Source organism: Nuphar pumila, chromosome 6, assembly GCF_984573655.1.
Source record: "Nuphar pumila chromosome 6, dmNupPumi1.hap1.1, whole genome shotgun sequence".
In the NCBI taxonomy this organism is placed as follows: domain Eukaryota; kingdom Viridiplantae; phylum Streptophyta; class Magnoliopsida; order Nymphaeales; family Nymphaeaceae; genus Nuphar; species Nuphar pumila.
In genome coordinates this window covers 2,716,964-2,733,212 of record NC_143254.1, presented here as the reverse complement: position 1 = coordinate 2,733,212, position 16,249 = coordinate 2,716,964, and the positions used below count along the sequence as shown (strand labels likewise).

The 16,249-nt window shown below is 37.3% G+C and overlaps 1 protein-coding gene across 2 annotated transcripts in view; it reads left to right on the top strand.

Annotated features, from left to right (window-relative positions):
* The window catches only part of LOC149833665 (zinc finger FYVE domain protein), a 162,911-nt gene that overhangs the window by 139,961 nt on the left and 6,701 nt on the right, over positions 1–16,249 (top strand). For both annotated transcript variants that reach the window (XM_090010931.1, XM_090010932.1), the window contains exons 25-31: positions 32–114; positions 233–337; positions 1,050–1,284; positions 1,524–1,883; positions 4,433–4,534; positions 5,335–5,478; positions 14,618–14,706. In XM_090010931.1, coding sequence (XP_089867057.1) covers positions 32–114; positions 233–337; positions 1,050–1,284; positions 1,524–1,883; positions 4,433–4,534; positions 5,335–5,478; positions 14,618–14,706 — 1,118 coding nt within the window. The remainder of the gene's footprint in view (positions 1–31; positions 115–232; positions 338–1,049; positions 1,285–1,523; positions 1,884–4,432; positions 4,535–5,334; positions 5,479–14,617; positions 14,707–16,249) is intronic.

Below are 16,249 nucleotides of genomic sequence, written 5' to 3'. Positions count from 1 at the left end.
AATTTGTGACTGATCAATTAAACGATTCCAGATTGATGTTTTTCGTGTATGGAATGCATGGGGCCATGCTTTAATTCGGATGGAGCACTATGCTCAGGCTCGTGTGAAGTTCAAGTAGGTTGAGCTATTCTTGACAAAGAGATTTTCTACAGTTTTACACTTATATTCTATTCAGTTTGTCAACTCCGGAAACATGGGAATGATCTTGTAATGTTTTTTTTTTTTTTTTCAGACAAGCTCTTCAATTGCACAAGGGAGATCCAGCAGTTGTAGTCCTTGATATCATCAATACAATAGAATCTGGTCCTCCAGTTGATGTTTCTGCTGTCCGTTCAATGTAAGGCCTACTCTCATGGTCTCATGCATATTATTTATTGGAAATTGCCTGACTACAAGGTCAAATTGAAAACAAAATCTGTGATTTTATGTTGCTATGTGCAACACTGTAATGTACTTTTTTTCAAAGTCATGGAAACCTTTTTGTTAATTCTGTCCGTCTCTTGAAACTGGATGCATGCAACAGGCACAATGTTAGGGTTGTAGTTTCAGTTCCTAAGTTTTATTTGGTTGGGTTATACTTTCTTGATTCAGTTTTGATTTTTCCTTAGTGGGCCTCGTAGGTAGTAGAGTCCATGAGTCATATTGATCCAGTATGTTTGGGTCTAGATAAGAGTCACACCATTATAGTACACTTTTGGCTAAAAGGGTTCCTTAATGGGTTTAGGACTAGGTCTAACGAGAGTCATTCCATGGGTTGTTTCGAGATTTCAATTAGGGAACAATTCGTCAAGGCCATTGTTATACTTTTCAGGCCCTCAACATATTTAAATTTCAACATGGCACTTTCTAAGATTGAACAAACTGGCATGCCCATAGATTAGCTTTAATTGGCAAAGGCGATGTGTTTAATTGATCTATATTGCTACTTACCATTTTTCTTGTTTCTCTTTCTGCATCGGAGAGTGGTAACTGCTTAATGTTAACAGATTAAAACTGGATTTTTTATATTGTATGAACTGGCAATTTAATGGATGAAACTAATCTTTCAGGTATGAGCATTTGGCTAAAAGTGCACCTACAATCTTGGATGATTCTCTTTCAGCTGATGCATATCTTAGTGTTTTGCATATACCTTCTACTTTCCCACGATCAGAGAGGTCAAGACGATCTCAGCAAACTGCAAGTCATCCTGCCATATCAACAAGCTCAGATAATTTGGATGATGGTCCTCGGAGCAATTTGGACAATATACGATATGCTGAATGCATCAATTATTTGCAAGAAGTAAGCCCATGTATTTTTCAAAACTTAGTTGAGCAATTCTACATACTTTCAGTATAGAGGTTGCTCTTCCCACCTGGATGGCTTTGTAAAGCCTTTTAGGACTTCTATATTCTTCCAGTTGACTTTACAGAGCTTGTCAGGAATTGGCAAAATATGTCTCATATTTCCTGTTGCATGAAGCTTTCAACTGTTTCTTTCCAGGACTATCATTGTAAGCAGTTCTGTTTGTATGTATGCAGTACGCAAGACAGGAAATGCTTGGTTTTATGTTCCAACATGGACACTATGCAGAGGCTTGTCTGCTGTTCTTTCCTCCAAATGCTGTTCCAGCGCCACCTCAGCCATCACATGCAGCAGTTACTCCTTCTTCTCCTCAGAGACAAGATTCTTTAGCAACTGAATATGGAACCATAGATGATCTTTGTGATTTGTGCATTGGTTATGGTGTTATGTCCATTCTAGAACATGTCCTTGGAACAAGAAGTGAAGCTGCTGCATCTCAGGACATAGCAGTTATCCAGCACACTTCTGCAGCTCTTAACCGAATATGTACCTATTGTGAAACCCATAGACATTTCAATTTTCTCTACATGTTCCAGGTAATATTGATATGTCATTTGATGATGTGTGTCTTTCTGTCCTTACATGCCTTTCTTTCTTTGCATAATGTTACAATTTTTACTTTCTGGTTGTTTTCTGGTATGTATGGCATTACATGCCTTTTTTCTTTGCATAATGATACAATTTTCTTTCTGGCATTTCATGCCTTTTTTTCCTTTGCATGATGTTACTCATTTTGCTTTCTGGTTGTTTGGTCCATAACATTATTCATTATGAGTGCTTGGAACATGTATATGTTTGTTTTATGGTTAATACAGGAGCCAGGGTGTACTTTCATACCTTGTTCCAGGATTTCGATAGTGACTGCTTTGTTGATGTTGGATGTTTATAGGGCAAAAACCATAAGTTGAAATAAGATCTATATTCAATTTCAAAGTATAAAGTTGACCTTGTATTCAGGATTACACATAAGTATCCACAAGAATTAAATCTCTACGGTAATGGGATTTGTCTAGAGGAGAAGATGTCAAACCTAAAGAGTGCTGCTCAAAATGGTTGGGAAGTCTATGTCATTGATATGGTGCATTGCATGTCTGCAGGTTGCTGTGTTGTTAGCTACCATATCCCTGATGGACTTCTACCTATGTTTGCTTGCTGGACTGGCTTCCTAGCTTACAGGAGTGAAGTTACCTATCCTAGCTAACTTTCCCAATGCAACTGATCTCCCTTGGGCTTGTATTCCATTCACCCCTTCGCTGTCTACCTTAAAGAAGGCCTTGAGTCTTCCATGAAAGGCAGACTAAACAATAAAATGCCCGATACCCCATATTGGACACTCTGCTTCCAGTTGTCTAGTGAGACCTTCCACAGCTTGGCCCCCAGCAGTACCTCGAAGGACTCCGGATCAAATAGAAGCAATTTTTCATGAAGTCTTTGTTAGTCTTGCATTCTCAATTTCTTGGTTGTATATCAAAGCACCCATGTTAGCCAGGGTTACTGCAAGTCTTTGTACATCTCAAACTGTCCCAAATAATCTTCACAGGTTTTTTCAGCTGTAACGGTTCTCATTAAGCCTCTGCAGTTATGTCCATCTACATATTATTTTTCCTCACAATATTTTGTGTATAATTTCCCACTTTTCATTAACCATGATCACACCATAGTAGCACCTTTCTGCTTTTTTTTTTTCATTCTGCCTCTTTGATCAGATATGTGTTTATTATTTTACCCTCTGCCAGCTTATCCACATGCCTGTCTTCCGATGGTTCCTTTGACGATACTCAAACCCACCCCCTTGCAATACATCGTGGCTTCAACTTCATTCTTATACCAACTAAAACTTGTAAAAAACTGCATCTTTAATTAGATAGGTGTTATCATGCAACATCACTAACTTTTATCCACAGACCTCCCATGCAACAGTTGCTCCATTAGTGATACTCATCATCTTGCTGTACATTATAGCTGATAACTGGAATCTGTCTCATTTCAGAACCAGATGTCTTCTGTCTTAACTAGCTTCCACTTTATTATTAATTACCCTGACTATTTACTAGCTCTACCCTTTGGTTCCAAGTTCTTTTATTTACTTCTGTTGTTGGTCTAAGAGATTATATTTTATATTTTGCAAATTATGTGCATGCCTAGACTCCTATCATCCGGTGTGTTATTTCTTCCTCTATAGCAAACCCATGGATATTGAGGTTCCACATAATTAAAATATGTACAGGGTTCTAAAGGTTTGCCTTTTATATGCAGAGTATCTTTTGCTATCTAGCACATCACATGCAGCTTTCTCTAGTTCATAATATAGTTGACACTCATACAGTGATCCTCTTCTGTAGTGCTGTTCACTTAGCTGATATGTTTGAACCGTATGAACATCCAGTTGAAATTGGAATTTCTGAAAAATATGTGGCAGTATGGATCAAGGTTGCCAGACTAGGAAGCCAAAGTGGAAAACGATACAGAAAGCGGAAGCGAGAAGCGAGGCATTTTAAAATTTAAAATTTATTGGAAGCAAGAAGCGAAGTATTAATTTGAAAGCGAAACAGGAATAAAAAGGAAGCAATATGAGAACTGAATAGGAATCAAACAAGAAGCAAATAAAAACTAAAATAAAATTTATTATTCTTATATTTCATGATTTTTCAGTAAAAAAATTAATTTTTTGTTAAAATATAACAATGATGGTTGCCAATTTAGAGAAAGCACATGGGAAGTGAGTGGAAGCATGAGAGCAAACACATGAAAAGAAACGTGAAAAAAGCATATAGGAAGCATGGACAATGCGTGTGGAAATCGAGATTCCCATGAAGTTTCGGAAGCGAAGAGTATCACGCTTCCCACCTACCTAAGAAGCTTCTGGTAACTTTGGTGTGGATCTCAAGTCGGCGGCTGATAAGCCATTTCAATATGTATAGCAGATGAGAATGTTTTGAACTCTGTAATTTTGCTAGAAAATTGTTTATAGCTACTCAAAACTTAGTCCTTGGCCCAGTCAATTATTAGTGCTATTGAACGTAAGCACATCTTTTCATCTAGACTCCCTGTAGATTATTCTTTTCTTAACTGTCTGATAAGACAGGTTCTCAAAAAAGACCATGTTGCTGCTGGACTTTGTTGCATTCAGTTGTTTATGAACTCATCTTCACAAGAGGAAGCGATAAAGCATTTGGAACGGGCAAAGGTGAGGTTTACTTCACAATTTTTTAAGTTCGAATATGTTCGTCATCCTTTGTTAATTCCAGCCATTTTAGAGCTATTTTATTGTGCCTTTCCTCTTTACAAAGTACAAATGAGTTTACATTCTTTAATGAGGTGGAAATCTACTTTTCCTGCATCTTTATCATTTCTTTTTCACTATATGACCCTTTAACCATCAACAATATTTTTTTTTAGCGTGTCAAAGGTATTGCTTTCTTGAAAGTCTAATATTGTACTTCCTCCTTGCATTGCCTCAATGTTAATGCTCATTTTAAGTTTTCTTCATTTGAAACAAACAATGTCTGAGGTCATTCCATTTGGTTTTTATTTATGGACTGAATTAATGTAAAGTAGGCAAAACTTCTCATTGAAAAGTTAGGTGCATTTATTTTCCAGTTTCTAGTGTGATCTATCTTGATGATTATAGGATAATAATGTAAGTCTCTTTGTGTGTAAAAATAAATTATTTCTATAAGAGACAAAATTCTCCTCCTGCATGTTCTAGATGGTGATATGAAACTTTAGCTACACTAGAGGACAAATAAAAGAAAAGAAGGCAGAATAATTTTTTTAGAATACCCTGACAGGAGTATTACAGATTGGAAATTGACCATAAAATTTAATCTCTAAATGTGTTCATCCCAAGCTTGAGAGGACTATGTTGTCCCAATTATTTTTGCTGCATATATTCCATTATTGCAACATTTTACCATGCGTGTGATAGGGATGAGGGAGGGAGTCTGTGTATATACAAATGGTATCTAATGTTTTTTTCATATTCAGATGCATTTTGATGAGGGGTTATCAGCACGTCACAGAGCAGGGGAATCAACAAAACTTATCTCAAAGAGTGTTCGTGGAAAGAGCGCCTCAGAAAAACTTACTGAAGAAGGACTAGTTAAATTTTCTGCTCGTGTAGCAATACAGGTACAGTGCTTGTTGTTTCCAGTGAACTCTGTGACTTGAATGAGCAAACATATTGCAGAAACACTTGAAAATGTTTGCTGCAATGATTCTCTCATAACTACATCTGCATGTTGTCCTTGACAGTAGTCATAGAGGCAAGGTATTTGATAGAATTAACATTCTAACTTTCACTTCCATTTGTGTGATGTGATGATAGTCATATTGTTGATATATCACATTCAGTTGTTTCTTAGTTGAGCTGTTGTGAAAGATAGTGTGCTACTGTCGGAAAATGGCTTAAGTAGTTGAGCTAGTGAGATAGCATGCAACATTAGGAAAGTGGCTTACATAAAGTAACTGCTCGATCTTTAGTTTTTATGCTTTTGTATCCAAGAGCCTTGTGTCTCTTGCCCTTACCATGTAATTCAGTTATCTTTGTAATAATTCCTCAAGAGTTCAAAAATAATGCCTACTAGGGCAACACAATTACAACCCACAAAGGGGCACTCACAAAAACAATAAGAGCACACACTCACAATATTAAATTAATATTTTATTAATCTCTAAAATGCATATAATATGCATGCTTAACAAAAGGGGATATACCCCATATATATACAAAAAGAGAGAGCTAACGGCTAGCTGGCCTATTGTCTAAAATGCCCATAAGGGCAATCCAAATTACAAAAGGATAAAAAAATAATAAAAACAAATAAAAAAGATACATTGTCTCTGTCCCATTCCTCAGAATAAAAAAAAAGATATGTGCCTAATTAGACTGCTCATAAATTTGTCTCAAGTTCAAGCCTCCCTAGCTTCTTCAAACTTCACAATATTTAAAGCAATGATTTGCTCAACCGAACTTAGAAGTCATGATTTAACCTTGGCATTGTCTTTGTCCCATTCCTCAAAGGCAATTTCAAAATTTTCATCATCACTTTTTGGCTTCCTCTTTGATCCATCTAGGTATCCACCATACCCAAGTCCCCTAACAATAGCCTTTACATACTCCGCCCAATATGAATAGTTAATCACATCCATCTTGATAGGAATAACCCTCGAAGTGAAAGGTGGGCAGTTTGCAGATGTGGTGGAAGGCCTCTCGGAAGAAGTTAAAACTCCAGTAGAGGACCTTTGAGCCGAGGATATAAGTGGATAGAATCCTTCTTCATCATTCACCAAACCCCCAAACTACAATTCAAGGCTGCACAAAGCACAATACCACAACAGAACAAAAATCCATCAAGAATAATGAAGGTAGAATCGATTCAGCAAGATGCTTCAAAGATTATGCTATCTATGAAAATAGCCAAGCACGACAATAGTATCCCAATGCCGATACCAAAACCATAACTCAAACTGAACAAAATCAGACAAACTGATATATAGAACCTTCACAAGAACACTATATAAGTAGTCCAAGCAGAAACCCATCAATACCACGTGATATCAGTCTCGATGATGAAATCTGATGCCCAAAAATCCAACAATCTGAGTTACCGCAAGGTATAACTCACAAGAAAATTCAATGGATTCTCTTAAAATCAGATTTCTGCCACCAAATGACTGTATCAACAAAATCTCTACTCAAATACGAGCCAACCTAAACCAGTTTGCAAGATCAAAAGCCCCAAATATGACAGAAACAAACAGATTCTTCAAATCTGGTCAACAGGCTATCTGCAATCCAGAAAATATTGGAAATTCTGTAGAAATTCCAATATTCTACCAAAAATCCTGATTCTTGGTTCAAAAGGCTTCTAAAATCAAGAATTAATGAATCCCAGCCTCAAACCATCCAAACTGAACCAACCTGGTCTGCTGTCAAGGAGGATGACGACGTCAGTAGCATGCAGTCCAAGACAGACCTTCAAGAATGGTGTCTCCTTCTCCAGGTTCCTCTTTGAAGCTCTCCTTTACTCCAAATATGACTTTGATGCCATATCAAGAAGGAAAGAAGCACAAAGAAGAAGAAGAGGCATTCAAATGAGAGACTTCATTGATTCTAAAAATGAAAGGTTATAACAATATAGAAAGGGCATCCCCTCTATTACACTAAAAGACAAAAATGGTTGACTCTACAACTAACTAAGGTAAGAGCACACGAATACCCACATATTACATCTCAACATATATAAGATTACATAATGTTTATTTTTCATATAACTGAGATTGTTGAGGTCATTATCTTTGTCAATCACAAAGTATTCTCTTGATTGCTGGCTAAAAATGTAAATTGTGTTCCTAATTCATTGTGCACAATCTATATCCAATGACTTAATTGCATGCTATTGCATTTGGCTTTTTACAATCTATGTCACATAGGTGCGGATGTTAAAACATATGTAATAATACATCTATATATATATATAAATATAGATGTATATTCACCATAATACCCGATAGGGGTATTATGGTCTTTTCACAAGTACCCAATAGGGGTACTTGTTTTGTTTCTTTTATTTCACTGTTTTTTAATTTTTGTTTTTTATTTTTTAAATGCTTTTTTGGATACCGAAAAGGGGCCCCACAATGGAATCGTTGGGGCCCCCAACGGTCACAATTGTGACCGTTGGGGGCTTCCAACGACTCTATTGGGAGCCCCTTTGGTCTCCTTTTCTTATAAATAAGGGGAACCCCCCTTGTATGTTGTATTGCTCTTGAGAGCTCCTCTTCAATAATAGTGATATTATTTTTCATGTGTGTAGCCTTTTTATAAGGCCTTTCGTATATCCCTTAGTGGATTTCCTCTCTTATGCTTGTTGCATTTGTCCGTGTGGGACATAGTGAATGCTTTAGCATTCTTGGATTCTTCTGCATATTTCATTACATGGTATCAGAGCCATACGATCTTCTAAGGTAAAATCGTGTATCTCTCTACCTTTTTTTCTCACACCTCCATTTTGTAGCAATGGAAATCAAGATCGATCTATCATTCAAGCTCAATGGGAAAAATTACATGATGTGGGCATCCGCAATGGAGAATAATCTCAAAGGCAAGAAGCTTTGGGGTTATGTAATGGGGACCATTCCGGAACTCCAACTTAAGCTCACAAAGATGGAAGAAGATCAAGAGAAAGCACTTGAAGGCGATGCTCGTCTCAAGTCTATTGAAGATTATCATCATCAAATGGAAGATTGGGAGAGTAACCATGCAAAAATCCTAGCATGGTTTATGAATAATGTTGAACTTAAGGTATGTGCAAATATTGCAAAATTTCGCCGGGCAAATGAAGCTTGGTTTTTTATGAAGGGTATGTTTACCCAAAAGGATCTTGCAAGAGCTTATTTTTTGCAAGAAAAAGTGAGAACCACAAAACAAGGTGACATGAGCATACAAGACTATTATAGTGCTCTAAATCCTTTCTGGGATGAATTGGCTCTTTTAGAGCCTAAATGGGTGTCTATGGAGGATGTGGTACTAAGACAAAAACAAATGGAACAAGATAGATTGTTTCAATTTTTATTTGGGCTTCGTCCCGAATTTGAACAAGTTAGATCCCACTTCTCCATAGATCTACGTTTCCTCCCTTAGAAGAAGCTATTGCCGAGATTACTCAAGAAGAGACTAGGCATAATATGGGTAAAAACATTGATGAAGTTCTTGCCGTATCTAAACCCGGCAATCATGTCAAAACATACAAACCACCTCATTTTGGTAAGCAAGGGAGTGGTGGAAGAAAAATGATTATATGTCATCATTGTTATGAGCCGGGGCATATTAAACCCGTTTGCCCAAAGCTAAATGGAGCATTCAAGCCAAAGGTGGCTTCCGTTGAAGAATCATCCACCAAAGAAGATGATGACAAGAACGGGGATCTCAAAGATACTCTTGGACAAATCTCCTTGGCTCTCCAACAAATTCTAAAGGCTACTTCTTCCACCTCCGGTGCCACCATTGCCTCATCATCACCTCCCGGTACGTACTCTTGGATTTTAGATTCCGGAGCCTCTTTTCACATGACTCCTCATGAAAATGCATTAACCAATGTGCACACCAATTCAAAAATATCTTGTGTCTCTACGGCCGATGGAACTTTTCTCAAAATAAATGGTGTTGGAACTCTTGATTCTAAAAATGTTCAAAATTTCCTTGTTCCAAAAGTTAGAATAGTTCCAAAATTAAATCTTAACCTCTTTTCCGTTTCTCAAATAGCCGACCATGGATGTGAAATATCTTTCTCATCCCAAGGGTGCTTTGTGCAGGATCTCCGGTCCGGGAAGCGGATTGGGCAAGGCCATAGGAAGGGAGACCTTTATTTTATGGATAACTTAATGCTTTCAAATACCTCATTTTGTACTTATGTCCAAGACAAAAATATTGAAACTTGGCATAAAAGGCTTGGACATCCAAGTTACTCTAAAATGTATCTTTTTCCTTTTGGACACAAATTTTGTAAAGAAAAAGATATCAATTGCAAAGATTGCATTTTTGGAAAAATGAAGTCTTCTCCTTTTCCTATTAGAACCTTTGTGACAACTAGACTTTTTGAATTAGTGCATTCCGATGTTTGGGGACCATCTCTGGTTCTATCCAAAGGTGGTTATTCGTATTATGTTACTTTTATTGATGATTATACTAGATATGTATGGATTTATTTTCTTAACTTTAAATCGGAAGTTTTTAACTTTTTAAAGAATTTCATGCAAAAGTTCAAAATCAATTTCAAAGTCAAATATCCATTCTTAGGTCCGATTCGGGTGGAGAGTACTTATCAAATGATTTTCAATCATATCTAAAACAACATGGCATTTGTCATCAAAAATCTTGCCCAAGAACTCCTCAACAAAACGGTCTAGCGGAAAGAAAACATAGGCATATTTTGGAAACCACTAGATCCTTACTCATTTCTAAAAATATTCCTAAAAATTTTTTGGCCGAAGCCGTGTTAACCTCCACCTATTTAATCAATAGGATGCCATCTTCAAAATTGAACAATATCTCTCCTTATGAAAAACTTTATTATATGACACCCGACTACAATCGTCTTCGTATTTTTGGGTGTAAATGCTTTGTTCTTTTACATAAAAGAGATAAATTGTCACCTAAAGCCATAGAATGTGTATTTTTAGGATATGGTGAAAATCAAAAGGGCTATAGATGCTTTGACCATAAAAACAATAAATTATTTGTCTCCAAAGATGTGACCTTTTTAGAAGATGAAAATGGATTTGAAATATTGGAAAAACCAAATGAATTTGATTATATGTTTATCAATGATCTTTTAGAAGATTCAAATGATGACTCTTTGAGTCATCCGGAAGTTTTAGAAAATACTCATGATTCTCATGATAGTGATGTATCACCAACTAATGGTGACAATCTCCAAGTATGCACTCGGCGTGAGGAAGCCCAACCTATTAGTGCTTTAGAAAAATTCTTGCGGCTTAATGAACCCCTAGAAGAGACCTCCCTTAGGTGTTCTTCTAGAGAATCAATTCCACCTAATAGGTTTGTCTCATATGAAACTCTCTCACCTAACTATAGAGCTTGTCTAATAGCCTTGCATTCTTATTATGAACCTTCCCATTATAATCAAGCAAAAAGTATACCTCATTGGGTTGAAGCAATGAAAGTTGAACTAGATGCTTTATATAAAGCTAAAACTTGAGAAATAGTTCACCTTCCTCCAAATAAGAAAGCTATAGGATGTCGATGGGTCTACAAAGTCAAAACAAAAAGTGATGGTTCCCTAGAACGTTATAAAGCTAGATTAGTTGCTAAGGGATAATCACAAGAGTATGGCATCGATTATGAGGAGACTTTTGCTCTCGTGGCTCGCATGACAAGCGTTAGAACTTTAATTGTGGTAGCATCATCTAAGAAATGGCCTATATTCCAATTAGATGTTAAAAATGTCTTTCTTAATGGTCAGTTGAATGAAGAAGTATATATGGACCCTCCACCGGGAATCAGTGTTAACCAAGGTCAAACCCTTCAGTTATTAAAAGCTTTATATGGTCTTAAACAAGCCCCTAAGGCTTGGTATGATAGATTTAGTGCTATCATGTTACAATTGGGATTTCGCTCATGTTATACTGACACTGATCTTTTTGTTAAACGTGCAGGTAATAGTATCATCATCCTTCTGCTTTATGTTGATGATATGATCATCACTGGCAATGATGAAAGTGGTATTCTTAAAGTTAAAAATATGTTAAAATATAATTTTGATATGTCTGATCTGGGTTTTCTCAGGTACTTTCTTGGTATAGAAGTTGCATACTCTCCTCGAAGGTATATATTGTCACAGATGAAGCTTGTTGCAGACATATGCTCCAAATCTGGGATTTCAGATGATAAAAAGGTGGAGACTCCCGAGGTTATCAATGCTAAACTACGACTGGAGGATGGAATTCTGCTGGATGATCCTATGCCCTACAATCAACTCATAGGCTCCCTCACCTATCTGACTATCACCAGGCCAGATATTGCTCATGTTGTGCACTCTGCAAGCCAATTTCAGCATGCTCATACATCTGTGCATATGAGTGCTGTGCTCCGGATCATTCGATGCATTAAAAATACTTTGACTAAAGGGTTATTCCTATCCTCACTCTCTTCCTTAGATTTACTGGCTTATACTGATGCTGACTGGGGAGGAAACTCAAATGATCGAATCTCAACTACTGGCTTTTGTGTTTTCCTAGGAGATTCGCTAATTGCTTGGAGGTGCAAGAAACAGCAGAAAGTCTCATTGTCTTCTACTGAAGCAGAATACAGGGCTATGGCAACTACTACAATGGAGCTGGTGTGGCTTCGAAGTTTTCTTCAAGATATGGGAGTCGAAATTACCGGTGCTTCGAAGCTTTGTTGCGACAACAAAAGTGCCATCTACATTGCCAGCAACCACACTCTCCATGAAAGGACTAAACATATTGAAATGGACTGTCATTATGTACGGGATGAATATCTTCGTGGGACAGTTACACTGCCATATGTCACTTCAGAATATCAACTTGCAGATTTCTTTACCAAAGCCCTGTCTGCTCCTCGCTTCTTGTTCCTTCTTGGCAAACTTTCGGTCATTCCCCCGTAAAGTTTGAGGGGGGGTGTTAAAACATATGTAATAATACATCTATATATATATAAATATAGATGTATATTCACCATAATACCCGATAGGGGTATTATGGTCTTTTCACAAGTACCCACTAGAGGTACTTGTTTTGTTTCTTTTATTTCACTGTTTTTTAATTTTTGTTTTTTATTTTTTAAATGCTTTTTTGGATACCGAAAAGGGGCCCCACAATGGAATCGTTGGGGTCCCCAACGGTCACAATTGTGACCGTTGGGGGCTTCCAACGACTCTATTGGGAGCCCCTTTGGTCTCCTTTTCTTATAAATAAGGGGAACCCCCCTTGTATGTTGTATTGCTCTTGAGAGCTCCTCTTCAATAATAGTGATATTATTTTTCATGTGTGTAGCCTTTTTATAAGGCCTTTCGTATATCCCTTAGTGGATTTCCTCTCTTATGCTTGTTGCATTTGTCCGTGTGGGACATAGTGAATGCTTTAGCATTCTTGGATTCTTCCGCATATTTCATTACAGCGGATGCGGGTGCGGGTGCGGATACGGCAATGCGTCACTTTAAAAACACTTGTGTGCAGGGAGGGTATATATAGATATATATGTTTTTTAACAGTTTTAAGCTAACACTACATGTATGTGTGTGCATTTATGTATTTATATATAATATAAATAAAACTGGGTGCCAAGAGACATCATATTCAAAAAATGAGTGTAGCTGAGATGCGGATGCTTAGATGGATGTGTGGAAATACAATAAAAGATAAGATTCGGAACGAAGAGATACGTAAGAAGGTAGGTGTTGCACCCATTGAAAATAAGATGCGAGAGAATCGTTTACGGTGGTTTGGACATATTCGGCGAAGGCCTAATGATGCTCCAGTTAGAAGGTTGGAGAAATGGGAAAATATATTAGTTAAAAGAGGTCGGGGTAGGCCTAGGAAGACTTGGATGGAGATGATAGGAAAGGATATGAATGCTTTGAACCTCACCGAGGACATGGCGTTGGATAGAAATGATTGGAGGAAAAGGATTCATGTGGAAGACCCAAAATGAATTTCTTTTTTGGTTCATATCGCTGACCCCAATTGTTTTGGGATGAAGGCGTAGTTGTTGTTGTTGTTGTTGTATAGATAAAACTGGACTTGGGTAGGGTTAACTAAATCTACTTTTCGACAGAAATGGACCTTAGTGTGGTTGACTTCACCTGACACAAAGTTGTGTCCAAGTGTCGCACCCACATGGGTGCGGGTGCGGTGCCCTGTTAGAAGAGTCTGTGTTACATAGTTTAAAATAAACTTGCTTTTTTTTATACAGAATGAGGAACCACCCCTCGAATTAGAGATCTGGTCATGCTGGACTTTGCCTGCCATACCTATGGTTGCTATCCCAGTGGTGTATATCTGTGGTGCACCCCTTGACCCCCAAGGTGATGCTTGCTTCACCTTACTGGAACGGGGTGCCCACATGGGGACTCGAACTCGGGGTTGGGTGATATCTCCCTATCACCGAGCCCGAGACCATGTGGGCAACCCCTTGGTGCCTTGTTAACAATAAACTTGAAGACAGGAAAACACATTGTGATTGACCATCAAAAATAGTTCAGAGTCTTCTGACATACAAAAATTATGGAAAAGAAAAATTAGAACTACACCCTTGAACAATATATATGAGTCTAATAACAACATATAATGCAGAAGCCCGATACTACCATATCAAAGCCCAATAGTTGAAAAGAATAACGAGATGTCTAACCTCTAAAGTCTAAAACTAACAATATACCCCCATCTTTGACGGAAACATGCTAAATAATCTCTAGATCACTTTAGTTCTGTATGAACTGATAGAACTGGTGATAGATTGATTTATGTAACTCATGGAGTTGAAAACTTTTAGCACTATTAAACAGTTTTTGTAATGAAAATCATTAATAGCCTTACAATTGTAAATTGCTTGACGAATGTAAAATAACTTTTCTTCACTGGATCGCTTATCACATGTATGAACACCTTCCAAGACTGCCACACACATGCACTTGTGTCCTTAAGGATGTTGTTAATATATAGAAGAGTTTATTCTTGGTTTACATGGCATTTTTTCCTGACAATCTACTGAAAAAGTTTTATGCAGGTGGATGTAGTGAAATCTTTCAACGATAATGATGGGCCTCCATGGAAGCATTCTCTTTTTGGAAATCCTAATGATCCAGAAACCTTCAGGTATGCCTTTTGTTGTAGTATTTGTGACAAAAGGAACTGGCAAAGCATGCGGTTGTCTAACTTTAATGCTTCGAAGACACATAGAAAGTTTAAATTGGCACAACATGCAGTTTCCAATGTCATATAGGCACTTGTTTATGTTTTGTATGATAAGACAAATTATAACTAATAAATTTATTGATACAAGGTATTTACTATATGATCTGCTTTTACTTGAGACAAGGTAAGTGTTGATAAGTGCATTTATGATAGTATGAAGCATTTCCCAATTCCTCTCACATCTCTTCCTATTCTTTCTTTTGATGCTCCCCTTTTCCACAAGTTGGAGATGCCGCTGTATTGCTATAGCAGTTTAGTGTATGGTCTAAGGGCCCATTTTGTGTTCTGCGGAAACTTCTGGGTTTCTACAGAAATGCACACAACCCCATGCATTTCTGTGGGGGTCACCACGGCAACACAAACATGAGATACCCTTTGCATTCTGAAAGAGGACCTCATTTTCAATGCATGGGGAAACCTCTGGGTTTCCACAGAAATGCACACAACCCCCTCTTTCCGCTGAAACACCCCGTCAGACTCGAGTTCCACGGCAAGTGGTGCTGTGGAGCTCTCTTCGATGGAACACAAACGTGCCCTAAAGTGATTTATCATTTATGGTTCAAGATATTGATTCCATAAATTCAGGTGCTGAAACACTTGGTGGAGCAGCTTGGGTTTCTGCCGGTAACCCTAGTTTTGCCATTTTTGTAGTGACCCAGACCTCTTTACTAATGAAATTTAGGTAAATAGGATGATGTGGTCAAATTCCAACATTGAAAATCAAACAAGGGATCTGCACATCTGGCTAGGTGGATTGGCTTAAGGCATTCAGGCTGAAGGACGTCAAGAGTTTGATATGTGGGGTGTACATTCCTTGCCATAGGCTCCCCTGTGGGCGAATGGGGTTTTGGCCACATGTCAAGGCTGAAATGAAATGGTGATCTTCCACAAGGCATGCAAATCTCTCAAAAGAATGTCTATTAAAGATACTTCAAACAAAACTCATAAAAGGGTATAAATGGAAGAGCACAATAAAAAATAAATAAATCTTTATTTATGACAAAAATGCTTAAGAAACATTGAATACCAATGTTGAAGGGGTTCACCCCTATTTATACAAAAAGAGAGAGTGAGGAGAGCTCACTTTGAGCTCTTATTATAGCTGTTGGACTAGAGTCCAACGACTATTCCTTAGTCAAGTTCCAACTAGGAAGTTGACTATATTATAAATCTAGTTGAAACCGAACTAGATACAAAAAAAGGAAATAAAGAAAAATGAAAAATATTAAAAGGAAAATATATATAATAATAATAATATATTATTATATATATATATATATATATATATGTTACAATTTACATTTTAACACGCCCCCTCAAACTTTACAGAGAGAGGACGGAAAGTTTGGAGAAACGAAGAGAAGAACTCCAAGTCTTAAGATTCTTTAATGAAAATCACCATCTTTATATCATATCAGAAAATTTTGCAAATGTAAGTTTTCCA